Source organism: Felis catus, chromosome B3, assembly GCF_018350175.1.
Source record: "Felis catus isolate Fca126 chromosome B3, F.catus_Fca126_mat1.0, whole genome shotgun sequence".
NCBI classification, from domain to species: domain Eukaryota; kingdom Metazoa; phylum Chordata; class Mammalia; order Carnivora; family Felidae; genus Felis; species Felis catus.
Genome location: NC_058373.1, coordinates 74438921 through 74463011, shown reverse-complemented (window position 1 = coordinate 74463011; position 24091 = coordinate 74438921). Strand labels below are relative to the sequence as shown.

At 55.8% G+C, this 24091-nt stretch overlaps 2 protein-coding genes across 8 annotated transcripts; both read left to right on the top strand.

Annotated features, from left to right (window-relative positions):
- The first annotated feature begins 986 nt into the window (after window positions 1-986).
- RABGGTA (Rab geranylgeranyltransferase subunit alpha) lies at window positions 987-7383 on the top strand. Of its 5 annotated transcripts, none has more exons than XM_011283162.4 (17): window positions 987-1137; window positions 1452-1517; window positions 1667-1777; window positions 2123-2247; window positions 2433-2620; window positions 2858-3061; window positions 3359-3442; window positions 3532-3614; window positions 3704-3805; window positions 3911-4016; window positions 4115-4166; window positions 4318-4406; window positions 4545-4633; window positions 4728-4844; window positions 5953-6066; window positions 6332-6419; window positions 7174-7383. In XM_011283162.4, exons 2-17 carry the CDS (start codon window positions 1506-1508, stop codon window positions 7320-7322), a joined length of 1713 nt encoding a protein of 570 aa, XP_011281464.1. In that variant the 5' UTR covers window positions 987-1137; window positions 1452-1505; the 3' UTR covers window positions 7323-7383. The 5 variants fall into 5 exon arrangements, with proteins under 5 accessions (XP_011281464.1, XP_011281467.1, XP_003987566.1 ...); XM_011283165.4 differs by having other exon boundaries at window positions 988-1137; window positions 1452-1508; XM_003987517.6 differs by lacking the exon at window positions 987-1137 and adding an exon at window positions 1145-1285 and having other exon boundaries at window positions 1452-1508.
- Window positions 7384-9070: 1687 nt separating this feature from the next.
- On the top strand, window positions 9071-24072 carry TGM1 (transglutaminase 1). 3 transcript variants are annotated; one of them, XM_019832869.3, is made up of 15 exons: window positions 9071-9937; window positions 10551-10880; window positions 11008-11196; window positions 12190-12438; window positions 12818-12936; window positions 13044-13151; window positions 13604-13778; window positions 14160-14298; window positions 14431-14534; window positions 17364-17452; window positions 17998-18151; window positions 18259-18540; window positions 18664-18824; window positions 19198-19334; window positions 23669-24072. In XM_019832869.3, the coding sequence occupies exons 2-15, from the start codon at window positions 10553-10555 to the stop codon at window positions 23895-23897; spliced, it is 2463 nt and encodes an 820-aa protein (XP_019688428.1). In that variant the 5' UTR covers window positions 9071-9937; window positions 10551-10552; the 3' UTR covers window positions 23898-24072. The 3 variants fall into 3 exon arrangements, with proteins under 3 accessions (XP_019688428.1, XP_044915653.1, XP_003987564.1); XM_045059718.1 differs by lacking the exon at window positions 23669-24072 and adding an exon at window positions 21177-23366 and having other exon boundaries at window positions 9075-9876; XM_003987515.5 differs by having other exon boundaries at window positions 9079-9876.
- The last annotated feature ends 19 nt before the right edge of the window (window positions 24073-24091 follow it).

Below are 24091 nucleotides of genomic sequence, written 5' to 3'. Positions count from 1 at the left end.
ATGACTTCATTCATATGAGGGCTTTAAGACACAGAACAGATGAACATAGGGAAGGGAAGCAAAAATAATATAAAAACAGGGAGAGGGACAAAACGTAAGACACTTTTAAATATGGAGAACAGAGGGTTACCGGAGGGGTTGTGAGACGGGGGATGTGGGTAAGGGGCATCAAGGAATCTACCCCTGAAATGATTGTTGCACTATATGCTAACTAACTTGGATATAAATTTTGAAAAATAATTAATTTTTTAGAAAAGAATGAATGGGAGACAACGATACCTCTTTACTTTCGGAGTTTGAGGTGTCTCTGGAACACCCAGGTGATATCCAATAGGCTTTTGAATAGGTGTGCACATATATATGTTTATTATTACAGCTCGCGAGACATCTGGGCTGGAGACACAAGTTTGAGTGTTATCAACTCCCAGGTGGTAATTAAAACTATGAGTGTGTATGACTTCACCCAGAGAAAGTGTGGGGCCGGAAAATCTGTGGGCCCAGGACAGAGCTCTGGGGAGCTCCAACTCCAAGCAGGAGAAGGCTTGGATTTGTAAATGTTCTCCCAGGAACAATGTGTGATGTGAAAGAGGGTGGTGAAAGGGCCCTGGACATCACCAACATTTAGGGGAGAAGAAGGTGAACAGATGAGAAGATTGGGGCAGAGGCGCAGGGGAAGCCAGGAAAGGGTGTCAAGTGTAAAGAAGTCGGCTACATGAAAGCTTCAGGGATCAGTGGAGATAAGGACAGGAAACTCCACCAGTTAAATGTGGCAACTAGATGGCCAGTGGCCAGAATGAGGTCAGCAGGATGGCTAGTGCGTGAGTTCCCGGCTGTACAAAAAACTTATGCAACTAGACTGCAGTTCTACCAGCTGACTGAAATTGCAGCCCCGACTGCTTGCGCGCGCCACTGCGCACGCGCACTCGTAAACACAAGAAGTAAAACAGGGATTTGGCCTTTCTACAGAGTACCGGCGCACGCGTCTACCGAGCCCGCCTACTCTGCCGCCGGCCCCTCTCCACACCTGCAGAGGGCGCTGCGCCTTGAAGAGACCGGGCGTGGCGTCGCTCTAGCCTGCGCCCGGACTCCGTGGCAGGCGCGGCAGCTTAGCGTCCCCCACGCCTCCCCTCGGCGCAGGTGGGTCGGCCCGCGCGGGGCGGGAGTGTCTGGGATCTGTGGGGTGGGCGGGTAGCGGCAGTCTCTAGGCGCGGAGTCGTCCCTATTGCTTCAGTGCCCTGGATCGGGTCCGGTCCCGGAAGATCGGGCTGTGGGCAGGGCGGCACGGGTACGAATCCCAGTGTGGGTGAGCGCTCCTCCAAGACGGGCGCTGCTCTTCCTCGACCCTTTCACACCGCAGGGGTCTCCTCCGAGGCTCGCGTGCGGCTTCCGGGGAACAGCTGGGGGCGGGGCTAGCGGGGGCGGGGCTCCCATGATTGACACTTTTTTCCCAGGTTTCTCAGGCTTCCAAGGGACCCCTCCCCGGTCCTGAACCCTGAGCCGGCACCATGGTGAGAACTGTGAGCAAAGCCCCTCACCTCCCCATGCCCATGCCCCGCGTGGCGTTGCCTCCGTTGCCCTGTATAAACCTGGGGTTCCGCATTGGGGGTTTCGGTGGGTCAGCCCCTGCAAGGCAGCCTGCGCCCTTCCAACCCGTTCATCCCTGTAGCACGGGCGCCTGAAGGTGAAGACATCGGAAGAGCAGGCGGAGGCCAAAAGGCTAGAGCGGGAGCAGAAGCTGAAGCTATACCAGTCAGCCACCCAGACTGTCTTCCAGAAGGTGGGGCCCTCAGAGGTAGCCCCTTTGCCAAGTGGCCCTCTTAGGATAGCACAGAGGCCAAGAGCTGGGCCTTAGAGTTGGACTGCCTGGCTGCATATGTGGGTTCTGTCACTTACAAGCTATGTGATCTTGGGCAAGTTACTGAATTTCTTTAAGTTTCAGTTTGTTCATCTGTAAAATGGGGCTTACTGCATAAGGTTGTTGTGAAAATTAAATGAGAGAATACACGTAAACCCATAAAGCGTTCTGCATGCTACCTATTGTATAGAAAGGCATTCCGAGAATATTCAGTAGTTCTATTTGTTATTTGCCTATGACCTCTGACCCTGCTACCTGCCTTCTAAGCGCCAGGCTGGTGAGCTGGATGAGTCTGTCCTGGAACTGACAAGCCAGATTCTGGGAGCCAATCCTGACTTTGCCACCCTCTGGAACTGTCGACGAGAGGTGCTTCAGCAGCTGGAGGCCCAAAAGTGCGTAGGAGTTAAGGGCCCAGGAAGATGGCATTAGCCCTCTCCTGCCCAGGTCCAGTGATGGAGGAAGAATGGAACAGCGAGGAGCATAGGCAGAGGGGAGTGGAGGGCTGAGCGCAGAAAGTCAGGAGTGAGCTGAGATTGGGTGTTGTAGGGCCCTGAGCCCCATTTCCCTTTGAGTGCAGGTCCCCTGAGGAGTTGGCTTCTCTGGTGAAAACAGAACTGGGCTTCCTGGAGAGTTGCCTGCGGGTGAACCCCAAGTCCTATGGTACCTGGCACCACCGCTGCTGGCTGCTGGGCCGCCTGCCAGAGCCCAACTGGGCCCGGGAGCTGGAGTTATGTGCCCGCTTCCTCGAGGTCGATGAGCGGAACTGTATGTGCCTACTGGTTGTGTCCCACCTCGTGGTCCTGGGGCCTCAGTAAAGCCCAGAGTTGGGAGGGATGACCAGGACAGGCCCACTGAGCTGATGGCAGAAGGGATGCTGGAGACAAATGCATGCTCTGTAGAACACACAGAGGTGTTTTTAAGGGCCTCCAAGGGAACTCGGGATTCTAGCTATGAAGCTCCTCTTGCCCGACTTCTGAGATGTGCTGTCACCCTTCTTTCTAGTTCACTGCTGGGACTACCGGCGGTTTGTGGCTGCACAGGCAGCCGTACCCCCTGCAGAGGAGCTAGCCTTCACTGACAGTCTCATCACCCGAAACTTTTCCAACTACTCCTCTTGGCATTACCGCTCCTGTCTCTTGCCCCAGCTGCACCCCACGCCGGACTCTGGACCACAGGGACGCCTCCCTGAGGATGTGCTACTCAAAGGTAAGGAGGGTCAGAGGGTGCTGGGGAGGACTCTGCAGTGATTCCTTTCCAGCCTTGATGCCTAACCCTGTTCCTGAACCTGCTACTTGGGCTTACTGAGTACCTACTATGTGCCTGGCTTTGGGGGTACATAAGAGTCAATCCCTCTGGAGTGGGAAAGATACAGCTGATATATGTAGCCGCTGTGCAAGGCCCACAGATAGATGAAACTGAGGGCTGGAGGTACTCCTGGGTGAGGGTGGGATGTTGGGGCGGCCAGGAGCCCACCAGGATCCTGTGCCTCCTTGGCCCCTGCAGAGCTGGAGCTGGTACAGAATGCCTTTTTCACCGACCCCAATGATCAGAGTGCCTGGTTCTATCACCGCTGGCTCCTGGGACGAGGTGAGCAGTGGGGAAAGAGGCTGGGTGTTTAAGGCTTGGAAGGAATGGAAGAGGATTTAAGGAGACCTGAGGTTGTGTCTCCCCCCCAGCTGACCCCCAGGATGCCCTGCGCTGCCTGCACGTGAGCCGGGATGAGGCCTGTCTGACTGTCTCCTTCTCTCGGCCCCTCCTAGTGAGTCCTGCAGCTTTTGCCGGAGAGCATCATGGATGTGGGCCCGGTGCTGTTGGGGCTGATGGGTCTCTCTTTGTCTCCTGGGCCAGGTGGGGTCCAGGACAGAGACCTTGCTGCTCTTGGTTGATGAGTCACCCCTGGCTGTGGAGTGGAGGACCCCAGATGGCAGGAACCGGCCTAGCCACGTCTGGGTATCCCAGGATTGATGGGGCAGAGTGGGGGACTGGGGTGGGGCTGGAGTGGGACAGTCAGAAAAGTGGTGAGGCTCGAGCATTTCCTTAACCTGGTGCTCCCAGCTCTGTGACTTGCCTGCTGCCTCCCTCAATGACCAATTGCCCCAGCATACATTTCGTGTCATTTGGACAGAAGGCGATGCCCACAAGGAGTGTGTGCTTTTAAAAGGTGACACAAGCTCTACGTTTTTATCCCCTCGCAGCAGTATCCCTGTCCCTCTCCTCCTCTCATGGTTGCCCCCTTCTACCACCCATTCCTTCTCTCAGGCCGTCAGGAGGGCTGGTGCCGGGACTCGGCCACGGATGAGCAGCTCTTCAGGTGATGACAGGGAAGCACACAGACAAGGAGAGGGGGTCTGGACTCTGGGGCGGGAGGCTGGAGGCTCGGGCATATGGTCTCAGACTGGATACTGGGGGTGACTAGCACCCTGAGTGGACGCCATCCCATCCCCCGCCTTGCTCATCCTCAGGTGTGAGCTGTCGGTGGAGAAGTCCACGGTGCTACAGTCCGAACTTGAATCCTGTAAGGAGCTGCAAGAGCTGGAGCCGGAGAATAAGTGTGAGGCCCCATTCCCCAAAGTCCTGCTCCTCTAAGGAGGCCCCTTTCCAGGAAGGCCTCTTGGGGAGAGCAGGAAGGGTCTCAAGAGATGGGAGCAGGGGATCTAGAAGAGACAGTCCTCCCCCCTCCTCTCCTCAGGGTGCCTGCTCACTATCATCCTGCTGATGCGGGCACTGGATCCTCTGCTGTATGAGAAAGAGACGCTCCAGTACTTCCAGACCCTCAAGGCAAGTTGGACCTGGAGGAACAGGTAAGGGGGAGGCCTGGTGGGCCGCAGGAAGACAACTGACGGGCCTTGCTCGCCTTCCCCGTCCCCACCAGGCCGTGGACCCGATGCGGGCAGCGTACTTGGATGACCTACGCAGCAAGTTCTTGCTGGAGAACAGTGTGCTCAAGATGGAGTATGCTGAGGTGCGCGTGCTGCACCTGGGTCACAAGGTAGGGACTGCTGTGCACACCTTCCCCGGGCCCTCGCCCTGCTGGCCCTCCCTTCCTCCTCATCCCCTGGCCAGCTCTTGTGTCTTCTCCATGGGCTCAGCTGAGGCCCTCAGTCTGGTCTCACCAAACCCATGGCTTTGGCCCCAGTCTCAGGTGCCTTTCTGGACTTTTTTCTTAGCCGAGATTGAACTCCTCTTCCTTCAAGCCTGTTCTTCCTGGCCTTGTTTTCCGTCACTTGCCCCATCATTCTTTTTTTTTTTTTTTTTTTAATTTTTTTTTTTTGTTTCAACGTTTATTTATTTCTGGGACAGAGAGAGACAGAGCATGAACGGGGGAGGGGCAGAGAGAGAGGGAGACACAGAATCGGAAACAGGCTCCAGGCTCTGAGCCATCAGCCCAGAGCCCGACGCGGGGCTCGAACTCCCGGACCGCGAGATCGTGACCTGGCTGAAGTCGGACGCTTAACCGACTGCGCCACCCAGGCGCCCTACTTGCCCCATCATTCTTGTTACGCAGTTTCAAATCCTGAGTCATCAGGGCCTCTTCGTGCCGTCCCTTCTTCGGGACCGGTCACATCTTCCTTCTTCCCTCAGAGCGAGCCCTCACTCACCCCCACTCACTCCGATGCTTCCCTCCCTGGAGCAGGCCGTGGCACCTAAAGCCTGAGTAGTTTCTGGAGATGTTTGACAAACTTCCCAGACTCTGTGTTTCCTCTCCTTGGGGTCTTTCCCAGCCAGTATTCCCAACACAGCGGCTTCAGCATGTCCTCGCAGCCCGCCTCCCCTGCCACCAGACTGATCCCCCAGCCGCAGCAGTCCCGCTCCTGCCAGTGTCTGTGCCCACCCCAGCACCCTCCTGCATTTCCTGTCCCTGCCGGAGGCTGCCTCCTCCCCATCCACTCACTGGCCACCCCACCCCTGCACCCCTGTCTGTCCCATGTGCTTGATGGGCAGTGTATACTGTCGGGGTGGGGGGGGTGGTTGTAAGGTAAGCTTACCCGTCCTCTCCTCGCCAGGGGCCTGTGTGGAGCACAGAGGGTCGGTGCCTCGTGACCGATGGCTGAGGCCCCTCCCCCAAGCCTCATCGGGTATCTCATTCCCCTCCTCAGGATCTGACAGTACTCTGCCATCTGGAACAGCTGCTCTTGGTCACTCATCTTGACCTGTCACACAATCGTCTCCGAGCCCTGCCCCCTGCCCTGGCTGCCCTGCGCTGCCTTGAGGTAAAGCACTCCGTCACCACTGTCCTGGGTGGCCCTCTTCCCTTTTCTCCACCTCAGAAGTCTTCCCACCCTACAAAGAGGTGTCCAGATCCTCCCAGCCCCTGCAAATGACCCTGTGCCTTTTCTGCCTCGGTCACCTAGACTTCCCCAGGAGCCTTTCCTTGCACTGTAAGCCGATCACCCCAGGCTCCCTACTTGCTTGTACCAGTCCCAGGCTGACAGCTGCCTGCCCGGCCTTGTCTTCCCTGCCCTCCCTGCTCCCCAGGTCCTTCAGGCCAATGATAATGCCATAGAGTCCCTGGATGGTGTCACCAACCTGCCCCGACTACAGGAGCTCTCACTGTGCAACAACCGTATCCTTCTTTCTGGGTGCCTTTCAGACAGCGGGTAGGGTGAGCTGCCGGGCTGGGAAGGGACAGACAGCAAGCAGGGTGGGTGGGAGAGGGGCCACTGGTGGTCTAAGCTAAGGAGAGAGGATAGCTTGGGGCTGTGTGGGCCATCATTGACTTGCACTGGTCGTTTTGCAGGGTAGAAGTGACTTCCTCAAGCCAGAGTTCATAAATCAGCAGCCTCCAGATGTTCTTGGGTACCCCATGGTACTTTAAAAATCAGGAAGCTTCATATTTAAAAACTTGAGAATTCTGATTCTACTTAAAAACTGGAAGTTAGGGGCACCTGGCTGGCTCAGTTGGTAGAGCACGAGACACTTGATCTTGGGGTCATGAGTTTCAAGCCCCACGTTGGGTGTGGAGCCTAATTTTTAAAAAATTGGAAGTTAAAGCAACCCTTGGCCTGCATTTCCACTCAGCAACCCTTGGCTGTTGTTGAGTCATGGATGTCCCTGGAGCCAGAGCTAGCTTTCTTGTTGCCCATAGCCCACCGCTCCTTCTCGTACCACATCCGGCCTGCTTCTTGGGCTTCCGGCCTGGCCCCATGGGCAGGTGTTTGCAGTCTATAGTCTTATTCCCTCCAGGGAAGTGTGCAAGATGCCTGCCAGCCAGACCACCAGGCAGCAGCCCCTGGTCTTGAGGGAGAACAGGAATAGATACACGGGAGCTCGTGGATCTGGGGGAACGTACCTCATTTTCCTTGACTCTTCTGCCCAAGGCCTCCAGCAGCCCACAGCGCTCCAGCCTCTTGCCTCCTGCCCCAGGCTGGTCCTCCTTGACCTGCAGGGCAACCCCCTGTGCCAAGCAGCGGGCATCTCTGAGCACCTGGCCGAGCTGTTGCCTTCAGTTAACAGCATCCTCACCTAGGAGATCCTTCCCCACCCCTGTTCTTTTAACTTATTGGGACTGAATAAACAATGGAGAGGCCCCCCAGGCTGCTATGCTGCCGCCACCGCCACCACCGCCGCCACCATTACTACTGCCACCTATTTTGGAAGAGGAAAGGAGAGAGTTAGGGTGTGTCACCTCATCCTCGCCCTTTCATTTCATGCTCGGTCCTGCTGTTTCCTCCCATGGGGAACCAGAGTCTCTGTTCTGGGGCAGAATTTGCCCCAGATGCCTTAAATGCAAGGGCTGTATTAGAGTTTACCTTCTGGTTGGGGCTGGGGCTGCAATCGAGTTTGGGTCCAGGTTCTGGTTGGGGCTGGGCTACAAAGCAGCCATAAGTCGCCAACTAGAAGGACTCATAAAAGTTTCTCCCATGACTCCTGCCCCTTCCAGATGCCCTCTGTGCCCCGGCTCATTCACTACAGCTGAGAGGGCTGTTCCCACGAGGAGCTGGTCAGGGTGCCTTTGCTCCGCCCTCTGGTGACTATAGTATCGATCCTCATGAGTAGCATTCTGCGGTTGAACAGCCCTCGAAAGTACTATATCTCAGCTGACCCTCACAAGTGCTTAGGGATGAGATGGTGAGGCCCATTGTACTGATGAGGAAACTGCACCAAAGCCGTCTCTGCACCTTGGTCTGGGATTCTGCTTGTGTCCGTTCTTCTGTATTGATATGGGATGATAGGTCAAGACTGGTCTCAGCTCCCGAGGTACCGAACTGGGTATCTGTTCCCATGGTGCCCTGCTATACACACCCCTTGTCCTGACTTTAGAGCCCCAAGGCACTTGAGCCTCCTAGAGGGAGGAGAGGGGAGCGGCTCAGGGGTTAGGGCACTGAGTCAAATCTGGCTAGGTGGGGAAGAAGACCAAAACAAAAGAGAGAGTGACAAGGTACTTTTCTGGTTCCCTGGGAAATGTTCACACACATCCGGTCCCTTAGGGCCCTGCCCTTTCCCATGTTCATGGTGATACATACAAAGCCCTTTGGCTAACCTGCCTGCCTGGGATTTTGATTTTTACTTGTGTGTCCTTTGCGGGTGTTAGAGGTGGGGACAGACCCTCTGCCAGGTCAGGGGTTTGGAGCTAGACAGGGAAAGGTCACTGTGGGTGTGGAGAGCTCCCTGCCAGGTCCTGGAGTCTCAGTCCCCATTCCCCAAGACCCCTCCCTGTCTGATGCATCACCAAGTTCAGCCTCTCCTCTAGTCGGTTTCCATGTGTCTTCTTGCCAACCCTGTTTTCACTGTCTTCTCTTCAGTGGCCTATGGGCAGAGCAAGGACAACAGCAGGATGGAGGGAAGAGACCCCAAGAAATGGCCCCAACCTTCCTAAAGAACTTTCAGGAGAGCCTCCCAGAGATGTCTGACCTCCTCTTTGCCTTAGGGTTCCCTCAGTGGCATCCCTGGTGTTCCTCCAGTGCCAGGGTGGAGTTGGGATACACACAGGGCAGGTGCCTGGAGCCGGTCGGTCAGGATTTCTGGGAAGAATTCCAAGTTGGAGAATCCTGGACTCCAGCTGACCAGCCACCCCTCTCTGAGAGAAAAGGGGTAGTCTGCAGCCTGGGGAGAGGGCCTCACTTCCCACCTGAGCCTCAGAGCGAGGGCCCAAACTTTCCCCAAGCTCCCAGGCTGGGGGCAGAAAACAAGAAATTGCTCCTACTCTGACCCTCACTCCCCACCCCACCCCCCCGCCCCTGCCAATCCCAAGCTTGTAGGGACACAGGAAGCTGGGGGCAGTTCATTCATGCCAAGGGTTGTGAAGCAGCTGGAGGAAGAAGGAAGGACAGATGGGTGGGGGGGATCAGAGGATCTGGTAGAGCCGGCAGGTCAGGGGCTGGCTGGTGGAGCCAGTCTGAGGGCCTGGCTGCTGATGTCACCAGTCTGCAGCTTCGGATCCCAGGACCTCCCTGGGCAGGACCAGGCCCATGGGCCAGTTTCACAGGGCTGAGCCTGGCCCAGGCTGTACCAGACCCTGGCAGAGGCAGAGGGACCCGGGGTCTTATGGGAGCAGAGGCAGGCAATGTGAGCTTGGGAACAGGGGGCCCGCTGCCTAGGGGCTTGGGTGAAGGGACACTCTGCCCCACAGCTGTGGGGTCTTCTCACCCAGGAGAGGGGGCTCCTTGTGCACCGGTCTGGCAGGAACCAGCCTGGAGTGGGGTCTGTCCGTGGGGGCAGTCTCACAAGGCCTTCCACTTTCACCACAGCTTTGAATCCTGACAGACCCCGGCCCCACCCCGCTTTGGCTCATTTCCACAGTTCCTCGAAAGGGGAAAGGGGATGCGGCCAGGTCTCCTTTCCCGCCCCTACCTCTGGAGACAGCCCCCAGAGGCCGGGCCTCTTCCGCAGAGTGAGGGGATGAAGCAATCAGGCTTCCCCTTCCCTGCAGCTTGGCTCCGCCCTCCCCCCTCATAAACCACTTACCTGCCCGTCCCACACCTTCCACTCGTGCCTCCTCGACCGTCCTGGGTCCCAGCAGTCCCAACCTGTCCCAGCCCGGCTGCCGGACTCAGCCCTGCTGTCGCCACCACCGCCGCCAGGTGAGGCTCTGGCAGGCCCCGGCAAGGTGGGGTGTGGGCCAGCCAGAGCCTGCCAGCCCAGGTCAGGCTGCCCCGGACGCCCAGGCTCTGCACCCCAGGGACGTCGGGCTCCCGAACCCACAGCGCCCGCCACTCCGCGTGGGTGTTTGACCTAACGTGGGAATGCCAAGGACCCCAGATCCTGCATATCACCTGCCCATCTCCTACAAGGAGCCTTGGGTGGGGGATCTCTGCCAAGAATGGGTTCTAGAGGCAGGCAGCTTCGTGGACCTCTAGGCAGAGTAGCTGGCAGGTGGGAGGGAGCGGGTTTCGGGGATGGTCTGTGCCCTGGGTCCCGAGGCTGTGACAAGTGTCTACTCATTTCTGGGATGGGCCCTTAAGAGCAGGTTTCTCAGTGGGTCATCTAGTTTGGTGGATGTGGCTGTGGGGGTAAGAGGGGGAAGATTTCTCTGCAGTGTGGGAAGTTTCTCTAGGTGAGTTTGAAGGGAGTCTTTGGGGAGGGTCCCTGGATGGGTCTGGGGGAATCTCTGGGGCAAGATCAGATCATCTCAGTCATCTGGTTGGGCTCTCCAACCAGCTCTCCAGGTGGAGGGCTTCTGGGTGGGCCAGCTGGGGCGTTCTGAGTACAGGAAGTCTGAGTGGGTGATAAGAGCCTCCTTACCTCTTCCACACAGGCATGATGGACGGTCCTCGTTCAGATGTGGGCCGCTGGGGCGGGAACCCTTGGCAGCCCCCCACCACACCTTCCCCGGAGCCGGAGCCGGAGCCGGACAGACGATCTCGTCGAGGAGGCCGTTCCTTCTGGGCTCGCTGCTGCGGCTGCTGCTCATGCCGAAATGAAACAGATGCTGACTGGGGACCTGAGCCCCACGGAGACCGAGGGTCTGGCAGGGGTCGAGGGTCCAGCTCTGGGGGTCGAAGACCAGACTCCCGGGGCTCAGATTCCCGCCGGCCTGGCTCCCGGGCCAGTGGTGTGAACGCAGCTGGAGACGGCACCATCAGAGGTGAGGCTCTCCTAGCCACCTTATCTGAGAGCTGAAAGGCCTTAATGGGGCCTGAGACTCATCCTGACATCTCTGGGGGCCTGGGCTTCCCATGGGGCCTCGCTGACCCAGAGCTGTGGCCTTGCAGAGGGCATGCTGGTGGTGACCGGTGTGGATCTGCTGAGTTCACGCTCGGACCAGAATCGCCGAGAGCACCACACAGATGAGTTTGAGTACGACGAGCTGATTTTACGCCGTGGGCAGCCTTTCGACATGGTCCTCCACCTCTCTCGGCCCTATGAGTCCTCTGATCATGTTGCCCTGGAGCTGCTTATCGGTCAGTGGGGCCTGCAGTGGGGAGGGTGAAAGCCCAAGAATTGGGGAGTGCTGGCTAGCAGGGCCTCCAGCCCTGGTATTAGGATCAGAGGGACATCTTTAAGCTCCTACCCTCACCCCACTTCTCACCTCTGCCAGACAAGACAGGTGCAAGCACAGGAGTGTGTCTCAGGGAGGGTCTTGGTGTCCCATGTTCCTAAGCTCACCCTCTTCAGGGCTCCTGGGGCATCTGTCTCAAAATACTTTCTCTTCAGGTGCTTGCTTTAGCTACTCCTTCGTTGCTGCTGCCTCTGTGTGTCTTTCTTTCTGGGTCTGTTCTCCGTCCCCAGGGTGTGGCTGGCTCTCTCCTCTCTGTCCAACTCTGTCTCTCTGTCCCCATGACCCAGGGCAGGTGCCTTTCTCACCGCGTTGCTTAGTGGCCGTTGACTGCCCAGGCTGGTGATTATGCTGCTGCCGGGGGCGGGCGACTCCTCATACCCTTTGATTAAGGCCTAGCCGTGCCCACCCCAGCCTCTAATTTCCCAGGTACCCCCACCACTGCCACCAGGGATGTTCAAGGCTCTGGAAGCTTCAGCCCCAGGGGGTAGGCAGGGTTGGCCTTCAGGATCTGGGCTGCCCTTTCACCAGGGGGTAGGGGCATCCGGACCCAGCCAGGGCAGCTCTGCCCCTCCAGCCCAGGCACTGGGACAGGCAGGCAGGCAGGCAGGCAGGCAGACGGTGACGGTGGCTTTGTCTTTTCTACCCATCTCTGAGTTCAGGGTCAGGGGAACAGGTTTGGGATGTTGGACTGCTCTGCCCTGGCATGTGGGCAAGCATCGGGTGGGGACAGAGCTGCTTTCAGAGTCTGTCACAGACTAAGGTGATGGCCCAACTCAGGGACACACACACACACCGATGTGTGTCATACACATTCTGGGTTGGGCTGGGAGAAGTCCAAGGCTCTATCTCCCCTCAGAGAAGCCTCACCAGCTAATTGCTGCTTCTCCTGCTCCAGGAAACAGCCCCGAGGTGGGGAAGGGCACGCACGTGATCATCCCAGTGGGGAAGGGGGGCAGCGGAGGCTGGAAAGCCCAGGTGACCAAGGCCAGTGGGCAGAATCTGGACCTACGTGTCCACACCTCCCCCAACGCCATCATCGGCAAGTTTCAGTTCACGGTCCGCACACGTTCAGAGGCTGGCGAGTTCCTGTTGCCTTTTGACCCCCACAACGAGATCTACATCCTCTTCAATCCATGGTGTCCAGGTGAGCCTGCTGGAGTCAGGAGCAGGGCGTGGACAGGAAGGAGGGGGGCTCAGAGCTCCCCTTCCTCGAATCTGGCTAGGTGCCTATGTGCCTAGTAGAAGCCGGCCTTCTATTGTTCAGGTGAGGGGACCTAGCTCCAGTGTAGAATGGTGGCCGCCCAAGGTCACATGGCCTCACCTCTCCAGGGCCCTGGTTACAGCCACCTTCCTCCCACCATTTCTGTCATACTCCCTCTGACCTTCCAGGGAGAAGTGCTGTTGGGCTAGGGGTGTCCCCACTCCTGCTCTGTGTACAGGAGTCCTCTAGAGTTGGCCCAGGGGCAGGTGGGGCCCAGGGAAAGGTCTAGAGGGGACCAGGCATATGTGTTTTGGGGACACAGAGGACATCGTGTACGTGGAGCATGAGGATTGGCGACAGGAGTACGTGCTTAATGAATCCGGGAGAATTTACTATGGGACTGAAGCGCAGATTGGCGAGCGGACCTGGAACTATGGGCAGGTATGGCTGGCCAGGGCCACGTGCACTTGGGGAAGTAAGAGGCAGGTGGGGTGGGGTGAGGAAGCGTGTGCTGACCTAAGGGTCACCTCTGCCTTCCCTCCCTCCAGTTTGACCATGGAGTGCTGGATGCCTGCCTGTACATCCTAGACAGGCGGGGCATGCCATATGGAGGCCGCGGGGACCCGGTCAGTGTCTCCCGGGTCATCTCTGCCATGGTGAGCACCCGCACGTCTCTGAGTGCTATGACGTGTCTGCCTCCTGCCTCCCACCTTCCCTGCCCCCTGCTCCTGCCCTTTCTGATTCTCCAGGAACTCAGCCCTGTCCTGCCCTTGCAAAGGGTATTGTAGGAGGGGTCTCACTCCCTCTCTTCTCCTTGCCTGGCCCCACCCTACCCTTTCTGGCTTCTGTCCCAGCTCTTGTGGAATGTAGGGCCAAACCCAAAACTTGGCACACCCAGGATTCACATTACTGTGTCAGATCCGGCAGTGGGGGGGTAGGGAGTGGAGGGGGGGGGCAGATGTCTTTGGGAGGCCTGGGCGGGGCTCAGGTTGGCTAGATTCTGAGGCATTTAGGGGTAAGGGGTGGTGGCAGGGGTAGGGCTGGGGACTACATGGAAGGTCCTGAGCCTCTCCCTCAACTCCACCCAACTCCATCCTGTCCTGGGCAGGTGAACTCCTTGGATGACAATGGGGTCCTGATTGGAAACTGGTCTGGTGATTACTCCCGAGGCACCAACCCATCAGCTTGGGTGGGCAGCGTGGAGATCCTACTCAGCTACCTACGCACCGGCTATTCCGTCCCCTATGGCCAGTGCTGGGTCTTCGCCGGTGTGACCACAACAGGTAGTGGAGGGACTGGGACAGGAGCTGCCTGGGCCCTACAAGGAAGAGGGAAGGAAACCAGAACCCCACCCAGCAGTGGCTACAGTGCAGGGACAGGTGGGGGGGTGGATGGTAGGCTGACCTTAATTAGCATTAATTAGTGTTAACTACCTAGGGAGGCCTAGGGGAGAGGAGGGAGAAGCACTGGGCAGGGACAAGGCCAGTCAGGTGGCCTGGCTTCCCCTAACCCCCAACGCTCCCTGGCCCAAAGGCCTCCTGAGCCCTGACCCAGCTTGGCAACCCAGTAGCCCTTGTCCCCCTGCTATTCCTCACGTGATACCTCACCTGCCCACCACCCCACTCCTACCGGGGCCCTGACCTCTAACCCTGGCTCCTCCATAGTGCTGCGTTGCTTGGGCCTGGCTACCCGCACTGTCACCAATTTCAACTCGGCACATGACACAGACACATCCCTCACCATGGACATCTACTTTGACGAGAATATGAAGCCTCTCGAGCACCTGAACCATGATTCTGTTTGGTGAGGCTGGGGCCAGGGCTGGGCTGCCCATCCTTGGTGACCAAGGGATGGTGACCAAGACTTGGACACTGAGGGCACAGGGAGGCCCTGGGCAGGCTGCTCAGACCCAGCCCTCCCTCTGTGTCCATCCAGGAACTTCCACGTGTGGAACGACTGCTGGATGAAGAGGCCAGATCTGCCCTCTGGCTTTGGTGGGTGGCAGGTGGTGGATGCCACACCCCAGGAAACCAGCAGCGGTGAGATGGGCCCCACCTGGCTCCTGTGCCCCCCTTGGCCCCATCCCCATCTCCCAACCTGGGTAACAAGCCCCAAGTGTCAGCACCATCTGGGCGGTAGAACCTGGCCCTTTAACCCCCATGTTTCTTTTCTTCTTCTTCTTTTTTTTTTTTTTTAGAGATGTTACACATTCAGTTTATTTTCTTGAAGTTTATTATAGATCCCAGTGTTTCTTTAAACAGGCTCACCAATGGGATCACTGTCCAGCCTTTCACTATTTTTGCCTTTCCACATAACTCTCTATTTGCCTAAATCTTCTTTATTTACAATGACTAATATATTCAGATGGCTCAAAAGGCAAAAGATGTAGGAAAATTTGGTGAGAGCTTTTCCTCCCTAGCACACCTGCTCTTCTCCTTTGCTCTTTTACTTACACATCCTGGGGGTAATTAATCGAAGGACCATTTTATTTATCTATCTTGTTTAAGTTAAAAAAGGTCATTATCATAAGTAGTACATGTTTGGAAGTTGGGGGGAAGTATAGAATTGAATAAGATAAAATATAAAATTTCCCTATTCTCTCTCAGGATGTTTCTGGTTTTATTTCTTTCTTTCTTTTTTTAAATATTTATTTATTTATTTATATGTTTATTTTGGGGGGAGAGAGAGAGACAGAGTGTGAGTGGGGGAGGGACAAGAGAGAGGGGACACAGAATCCAAAGCAGGCTCCAGGCTCTGAGCTGTCAGCACAGAGCCCAACCTGGGGCTCGAACCCACAAATTGGGGGATCATGAATGACCTGAGCTGAAATTGGATGCATAACTGACTAAGCCGCCCAGATGCCCCTAAATGCTTATTTATTTTTGAGAGAGAGATAAGCAGGGAGGGGCAGGGAGAGAGGGAGAGAGAGTCCCAAGCAGGCTCTGCTCTATCAGCCCAGAGCGTGACACAGGGCTCAAAACTCACAAACAGTGAGATCATGACCTGAGCTGAAATCAAGAGTCAGACACTTAATTGACTGAGCCACCTAGACGTCCCCGTTTTTGTTTTGTTTGAGTAAATGTCTAGGTCCCACCCCAGACCTGACATTTCAGACATTCCAGGGATAGATGTACTTATTTATTTATTTATTTATTTATTTATTTATTTATTTATTTTGAGAGAGAGTATGAGCAGGGGAAGGGCAGAGAGAGAGAGAGAGAGAGAGAGAGAGAGAGAGAATCCCAAGCAGGCTCCACACTGTCAGCACAGAGCTCAATGCAGGGCTTGAACTCATCAACCGGAAGATTACGACCTGTGCCAAACTCAAGAGTTGGACACTTAACCGAGTGAGCCACACCCAGGCGCCCCTAGATCTACATTTTTGAAAGCTCCCTTGGTGACGCTGAAGATGAGCTGGGTTTAGGACCACTGCAGGCCCTTGTGGGACACATGAGAAGGGGTGGCCCAGAGAGGTAGAGTGACTTTCTCCAGGGCAAGGGGCATCAGGTTAGCAGCAGAGTCTCACCAGGCCTTGACTCCCTTTATGCATTCTGACTTTCACCAAGTTCTTCTCTTGTCTGTTCTGTTGCTCATTATGAGTTGTGTGTACAGGATGGAAAATGCCAGAGTTCGGATAGGTCAGAGGAAGAAACTAGGCCCCATAACCAAGCCCTAAGAGATCATCACTGATGGCATGACCTGCTGATGTCTTTTCCACAGCACACACATTCCCTCGAACACCAGACCTGCTGTACGCACTGTTCTCAAACAGCTGTCCACGTCCACCTTTACATTCCAGCACCAGGCAGCTGGGCCTGCCCCTCCTGCTGCCTTCCTCCCCACCTCTCCCTTCCTCACCCCACGCCAGATAGCCCTTGCCTCGCCTGCATTCCTCCCTCTCAATCATCTCTGTGAACAGTGCCCCCTGCCTTGTGCAGCCAGGCACTGCCCATGATGCTGGAACAGCCTGGCCCGGGATACTGGGGGATCTGAGCTCCTGTCCCCACTCTGGGAAGTAACGGGGTGGACAGCAGGCAGGGGTTCTGAGGCCAGCCAGACCCAGGTCTGATTCTAGCTTGATCACTTCTCTATAATATGGGGATAATGTATACCAGATGGGGTTGTTGGGGGAATTAAGTGAGATCATCATATATCAGAGAGGATAGCAGCATGCCTGGTACAGAGTAGCTCTTCAGTAAATAGTAGCTTCTTCCATTCTTTCTTTGTCTGACTGTCTTGCAGATCTTGACATCTATTTGGCTTCCGTGAGCCTATGTCCCTATCTGTAAAAGGAAACCATAGTTAGGTGTTTTCTAAGAATCTTTCCTGTTGGGTGGCCCTCACTTCCTGTTTTGTGCCCTCTCTTGTCAAGCCTTTTCCTTGTCAGCCCATCTCCTCCAGAAAACCCTCCAAGCATGCCAAGAGAAGAATCTATTTCCCACCAGCTCCCCTCTCACCTCCCCACAGAGAGGACACACTGCAGGCTGTAGAGCTGAGGGTTTGTTCTGGATCTTTCTGGAATGGTGGCTGCTTTCCCAGCCAGTAAAGAGAGTCACCCTGGGGTCTGGGTTTGTCTTGATGCAGGATGGGTTTCCTGACTTCTAGGGGTCACAGTTGATATCCAGCTTCGCCCAGTAGAGGAAAGATGTGTTGATAACTTGGTTATCAAGGCCAGCTTGTCCCGCGTTTGGCCTCACCCTTGTTGACTGAAGCCAAATGGAACTGTGCTTTTCTTTGTGTTCCTTCCCTGGGTTGGACCAGGTGGCAGCTGACCTAAGGCACCAGGGTCTGGGTGGGTGGGCCTCTCCCTAGGATCAGAGGATCCCCTCAGCCTCCTGGGATCTCTCACCTCTGTCCTGGTCCCCTAGGCATCTTCTGCTGCGGCCCATGCTCTGTGGAGTCCATCAAGAATGGCCTGGTATACATGAAATACGACACACCCTTCATTTTTGCCGAGGTGAGGACTGTGTTCCAGGTGCCTTCTTGGGTGGTCTGGAGAGACCAGAGCACAAGTGTCAGGCCTCGGTTCTCTGGTCCTGACTTCACCGCTGACCGAGTAGCTGTGTGACCTTGGGAAAGTCACTCATTTAGAGTCTAGGTTTCCTCAACTGTAAAAGGGTGATAATAATGGCCGCTGTGCTTCCTGTACTCAGGATCAAAAGAAATAATGGGTATGAATCTGCTTTATAAGTCATAAAGTCCGTGAATGAGCATAAGGGATTACTGTTATTAATGCCAAAATGCACTGCAAGGAGCCTCCCAACTTCTTCCCTTCTCTCTGGCCTCATCTGGCTCAGCTTGGAAAGTCTCCCAGGTTGGCTGTGCCAGGAAGTTCCTAACCCTTGGATCCAGCCCTCCCTGCAGCTCCTAGGTTCAGGGGAAGGCATTGGGTGGAGGGGGGGGGGGTTAGTGGTGGGGGAGGGGGGAGCAGGGGGTCAGGCCCAGCCTCAGACCCTCTGGTTATCTCATTCTTGGCTCACACCCCCCACAATCCCCCAACAGGTCAACAGTGACAAAGTTTACTGGCAGCGACAGGATGATGGCAGCTTTAAGATCGTGTATGTGGAAGAGAAGGCCATTGGTACGCTCATCATAACAAAGGCCATTGGATCCAACATGCGAGATGATGTCACCCACATTTATAAACACCCAGAAGGTACCGTTCCCCGAACCTGGCCAGCTCTGGCCCACACCAAGTGTTCCCACTGAGCACTTGCCCGCTCCGGCAGTGACTGTAACCTCACCCTTACCCTCAACCCTCAGGCTCGGAAGCAGAGCGGAAGGCAGTGGAGACAGCAGCCGCCCATGGCAGCAAACCCAACGTGTACTCCACGCGTGACTCAGCAGAGGATGTGGCGATGCAGGTGGAGGCACAGGACGCGGTGATGGGGCAGGACCTGACCGTCTGCGTGGTGCTGACCAATCGCAGCAGCAGCCGCCGCACCGTGAAGCTGCACCTCTACCTCTCGGTCACCTTCTACACCGGTGTCACGGGGTCTGTCTTCAAGGAGAGCAAGAAAGAAGTGGTGCTGGCGCCAGGGGCCTGTGAGTGCTCCTTTCCCACCCTGCCCCGCTGATGGCCAGGCACCCCGGGCTGTGGACACGGAGGCCCCAGGAGGCCGTGTCTGGGCGAGCGGGCCTAGGTGACACCTTGCCTCTTCTCCCCAGCGGACCGCGTGTCCATGCCCGTGGCCTACAAGGAATACCGGCCCCACCTCGTAGATCAGGGGTCCATGCTGCTCAACGTCTCGGGCCACGTCAAGGAGAACGGGCAGGTGCTGGCCAAGCAGCACACCTTCCGTCTGCGCACCCCTGACCTTTCCCTCACCGTGAGTGCAGCCTGCTGGGCTGGGCACGAGGGATGCCCTGGGGCTAAGGGAAGTCGGAGGGGGAGGGGAGAGGACGCTAAGCCTGGCCACCAGTTCCGGAGAAGGTCAGGGACTGGCTGTGGGCTCTTGGGCCCCAATGTCCTCCCCTGTAAAATCAGATCTCCTATTCCCAATCCTGCAGATGCTTCAGTGGGGGAGTGGGTGGGAGTTTCTTCTCTGGCATCCGCGGAGCCCCATTCTTCTCCGGGGTGCCCATGTGGGGCTTGGGGGGAGGTTTTGATTCTGGAATTTTCCCCTTTCTGGTGGAGTGTATGATTCCCTTGTATTTGGCCAGGGTCTCTGATGCGGAGGGGGGTGTCTCTTTTTCTCTTAGTTGTTGGGGGCAGCCGTGGTTGGTCAGGAGTGCGAAGTACAGATTGTCTTCAAGAACCCGCTGCCTATAACCCTCACCAATGTCGTCTTCCGGCTTGAGGGCTCCGGGCTACAGAGACCCAAGATCCTCAATGTGGGGTGAGTCTGGCCTCTCCCCGCCCCCACCCCTGCCCTTTTCTGCTCTCCCAGACTGCCAGGGGTCCCACATTGCTTCCTGTCTTGGGTCAGGACAGTAGTCAGGACCCAACACAGCAGCCTGGAGCCAGCCAGCTTCTAACTTAGTTCAGTGGGAGCAGCATTTAACACCCACCATGTGCCTAGTGCGGGGCCTGTCCTTCCTCACTGTCCCTCTGCGGAACCAACACTTCACCTAGGAATCCGTAGCAGCTCATCACTAACATGCGCCCGCCACTCAGGAATTGAGCAGGCACTTCAGGATTATTATCCCATTTGCAGACCACAAAAAACCCTTTAAAGTACATTAGAGAGCATCGTATGATTAAAAGCAAAGCTTTGGGATCCTGAAAACTTAGGCTCAAGTCTCAGCTCCAACATTCACTAGCTATGTGCCCTTGGGCAAGTGACTTATCTCCTTTAAGCCTGTTTTCTCAGCTGGAAAGTGGGGATAGCAACCGTCCCTGGCTCCAAGGGCGGTTGTGAGAATTCGGTGAGCTATGCACATAAAGCATCTGGTGTTGGGCTTGGCACAACGTGAGGCTCTGTTGGTAGTTCTTACTTTGATTATTGCTGCCGTCACCTCCGCTTTATGACAGGGAAGCTGGTGGCCGTGTCTCATGAGGTCTCCCAGCCCATAAGGGGCACACTCTGCTCTTCCCACCATGGCCCACCCAACACGGAGGCTCTCAGGCCTGTGGCTTCGTTTGTGCCAAGAGGGCTCGAGCAGCGGTTCCCAAGGAGAGGGCCCTGTCCCGTAGGTCCTCTGCCAGCCCACCTGGGCCTCACCCTGGGCTCAGAGAGGCTCTGCACCCAGGGAGGGCACACCCAGCGCTTGTGTGCCTAGGCCTGGGCTGTCATCTCTGACACAGAGCCACACATGCTGCTGTGACCCTCCCTGGAATAGCACAGAGGGAAAGCAGAGAAGGCCAGAGGCTGGCTGACCTTTAAGATCAGACTTCTGGTGACGGGGGCAGGTGTTTTCCTCTTTTGACAAAGAGTGCCTGAGGGAAAGGGATGGCCCCTGTGGAGGGGTTGGGTGGGGGAAGCAGAGGGTCCCTGCCCGCCCTGCCTCTTCCTTCCCCGGACATATAGCAGGCTCCGCCCGGTGGTGGCCCCCGCTTTTGCCAATAGGTCAAAGCTGAAAGGTTGCTATCCTGAGCCTTGCCCCACCTTGACCCTGCGTGACGTGATATGCCACAAAGGAGTGCCTTCCCCATTTCACCTTGCAAGAGTGTCCAGCAGCTTAGACTGTGCACCTTGGGGCTCCCAGTGAGCTCACTCTGTGGCCATCTCTCACCTGCAGATGACGAGGGTTTCCCCTGTTCAGAGGGCTCCCCGGAGCTGGACTGTCCTCAGCAACTCCACCACATCTTTGATTCTTGCCCCTGCCTGGGAGTAAAAAGAGGACCCCTGTGCTGAGCATGGGGAGGTCCAGCCCCGCTCTGTAGCTGTGGGGCTTGTGTGACACCCCACCCCTCACCCCCCACCCCCCACCTTAAAGGCCCTAGTCTTCTCTCCAGTAAATGAGTAGGTTGGATGATGGTTTCCCAAGGGAGGTCCTCCTTAGACATTCTGTGGCTCTTCTCTGCTGCAAGCCCGGTGGGGGGGGGGGGGGTCTACAGAGCAATGGAGAAGGGGGAAGTCCCTGGGCTGTTGGTTCAGATATATTAGATTCCAAGACAGATATTACTTTGCTCTCGTTTGCACATCAAAGGCTGTGGTATGGAAACCCCATTAAGCATAGGTGTGCCACCCAGTGGGGTGACTGGCCACTTAATAAACATTCCAAACTTACTCCTCCAGATGGCTGTTGTCACTCACCGCCAAGCCAGTCACCAGGGGAGGCTGAAGTCTATTCCAAACCCTTCTGGGGAATTTGCTCCACAGCCTGAATCATATTCTCTAGAATGTCCTTAAGGGTGGCCTTCTGGGGTAGACTTGACTTTGGAGAAACAGCCTGAAGCCATTCAAAGCTAAGACTAATTAAGAAGGTAGGTGGAAAAGGTGGGTAGTGTGCCCTTTTCCATCAGAAATGAGGTTCGGCTGTGAGGGAGGAACAGGATGCACCCGGCGCGTGTCAGGGAGAGGGAGAGAGAGACAGACGTGGTGTACGTGTGGTTTTCCGTGGCTCTGAAGACAAATCTGAGAGGAGTTTTTAAATTCGTTTCAAGGCTTGATAACGTGATTGAACCAATCCATAAGTGAAGCACAATGCTCATTTGGATGTCTAATTTCTGGTGTCCTTGTCAGAGAGCCGGTTTCATTACCTGCACTGTTTCAGGCCCATTCCAGCTGTAGCAGCTGATGCGCTCAACTTCAACCAGCAGACCTGGGTGTGTCAGGTCTTGCCTGACACTGAGGCCGGGGCTGGGAGAGATCTTGACATTCCTAGCTGGAAGCTGAAAAGCAATTTCTCTTAGAAATAACGTTTACAAGTAAAGGCTGTATTCCGATCTAGTACAGTTCAATTCTAGTATGAGTTAAGTACAGTGTTGAAGGCTGACCTGAGCCTAAACAGCTTGAAGTTTGTATCTCTGGAAAAATGGGCATGAGTTAAAAATGCGAATTTGTAACCGGCCACAGTATAGCCTACCTGTTAAGTTATAGACTTAATGTCTAGTTATATATTATAATAAGTCTAGAAATTAGGTCTGTAACTTAATGGGGAGACCATCTATATCTCCCTGCCTTCCACTTATTCCCTCCTTTGTGGAGCTTAGAGTCACCTTCAAGGCCATCTGATTCCACCCCCTCATTTTATATTCATTCCCATTTTACAGACCAAAAAGTGAGAGTCAGAAGTTTAATAATTTGTCCTAAACCACACAGCTAACAGCGGTAGAAGAAAGAGTCCAATGTGGTCCAGGGCAGCCCTTTGGAAGCAGGCTCCAAGCTAAATGTTTTGCCCCAAGGAGAGCCCATCTTTGAAGTTGGGGTGTTGGCTCTTCCCCTTAGAAGACTGAGATGTCTGCACAAAGTCCGGCTCCAGAGTGGATCCCCCAAGGCAGGCTTGGATTGAAGAGGGGGCCAGAGGCAAGGGTTCAGGCAGAGGCAGGAAAGGACAGATGCTAACAGGCACAAGCAGGTGTGATAGAAATGCAATCGTGTTCAGTGTATACAGTGCACAGGCTGATTACTGCAGGAGCTCAGAGCAGGACAAGGTTCACTTCCCTGAGGGCAGGAGGTGCCCAAGGGGTGGTGTGAGCTGGGCCTGGAGCCAGCCCAGGAGCAAAGCATGAAAACAGAGGTGAGTTCGGGGAGGGGAAGGAGCTCATTGTTGGGGCTGGTGGGCAGGAGGAATGGTGGGGGATGATGAGGCCTTGCAGGCGGGGCTGAGTCAGAGTGAGCCTGCGTGTCGGGTTAGGGAGCTGCCGTCTCATCCCAGAAGCACCGAGGAAGCCAAACCCTTGACGGATTCAGTTCACCTCCAAGTGACTAGAAACTAGAGTGGGAAAATAAGATAGGACATTAGGAGGCAAGGAGGCCAGTTGAAAGGCTAGTGAAATTGTGATTCCCAGAGGGAGGGTCTGGGACTAAATTTCCAGAGGTCCATGGAGAAGGGGGGAAATGAAGACACCATAGTATGTATGTGTGCACATGTACACATGTATCTCTCTTTCTCTCTCTCTCTCTCTCTCTCTCTCTCACACACACACACACACACACACACACACACACACGTTGTCCCTTTAAAGATGCTAATTGTCTATTCTTGGGAAGGACTTTCCTTTTTCTCTGAGATAACATCTTTCCAGTGTTTGGAGGTATTAAAGATGCTCCTTCCTCTTTGGTAAGATGATTATATTGCAGAGGCTGATTAATTATCTTCCACTTTCTTTCTTGGCAAAACTGAAATTATTTGGCAACACTGCGTTGAGCCCCGAAGTCTCATTTTAAAGTTTCCTTGGTCCTGGAACCCCCAGATGAGATGGGGTGGCTGGTCTGGTTAGGGCAGGAGCATTGGCGATGGAGAGGTGGGGGACACAACGTGCAGTCTTTGTCCAGGTGTTTGTGGGGGTGGGGAGGGAGGGATGGATCCCTGGATGACAGATGACGGGAAGATTTCCAGCTCAGGCAGCTCGGTGGGTGGCCACTGACCTGGCTATGCAGAGGCGAGGGCAAGGAGGCCTTGGGGCTCCGGCTTCGTCCTGGCCGCTGGTGTGGAGATTCCAGCTGAGTCCAGAAATGCCCAAAGGGCTCCACCTTCTGCTCCTTCCTTCCTGGCAGCCCCATCAGTCCTTCCTCCCCACTCCACCCCCAGTCACCCAGGTCCATGACTCTATCTTTGCCCATAGGGACATTGGGGGCAACGAGACAGTGACGCTGCACCAGAAGTTTGTGCCTGTGCGACCAGGCCCCCGCCAGCTCATCGCCAGCTTGGACAGCCCCCAGCTCTCCCAGGTGCATGGTGTCATCCAGGTGGACGTGGCTCCTGCCCCTGGGAGCGGAGGCTTCTTCTCAGATGCTGGAGGCGACAGTCACTCAGGGGAGACCATCCCTATGGCATCTCGAGGTGGAGCTTAACCCCTGGCTAGGAGCAATGGGACTGGAGTCAGAGGAGCAAGGACATTGCCTCGCAGGGACCCAGCGCAGAGCTGCTCTCCGTAGGTTCAGGTGGGGAGGCCGGGGCACCTGGGAAGGGGGCCGCTCTTCACTTGCACTGGGCAGCACAGATGCTAATAAACTGTTTTTTAATGAACCGTTTTTAATGAAACCGT

What these genes read in the sequence shown, in the direction of transcription:
- TGM1 (XM_019832869.3), top strand. Translation starts at nt 10,553, where the DNA reads ATGATGGACGGTCCTCGTTCAGATGTGGGCCGCTGGGGCGGGAACCCT. An exon ending in TGGAGACGGCACCATCAGAG is followed by an intron (nt 10,881 to 11,007) that starts GTGAGGCTCTCC and finishes GTGGCCTTGCAG; the next exon opens with AGGGCATGCTGGTGGTGACC. An exon ending in CGCCGGTGTGACCACAACAG is followed by an intron (nt 13,779 to 14,159) that starts GTAGTGGAGGGA and finishes GCTCCTCCATAG; the next exon opens with TGCTGCGTTGCTTGGGCCTG.
- RABGGTA (XM_011283162.4), top strand. An exon ending in CGAGGTCGATGAGCGGAACT is followed by an intron (nt 2,621 to 2,857) that starts GTATGTGCCTAC and finishes CCTTCTTTCTAG; the next exon opens with TTCACTGCTGGGACTACCGG. An exon ending in GGAGTGTGTGCTTTTAAAAG is followed by an intron (nt 4,017 to 4,114) that starts GTGACACAAGCT and finishes TCCTTCTCTCAG; the next exon opens with GCCGTCAGGAGGGCTGGTGC.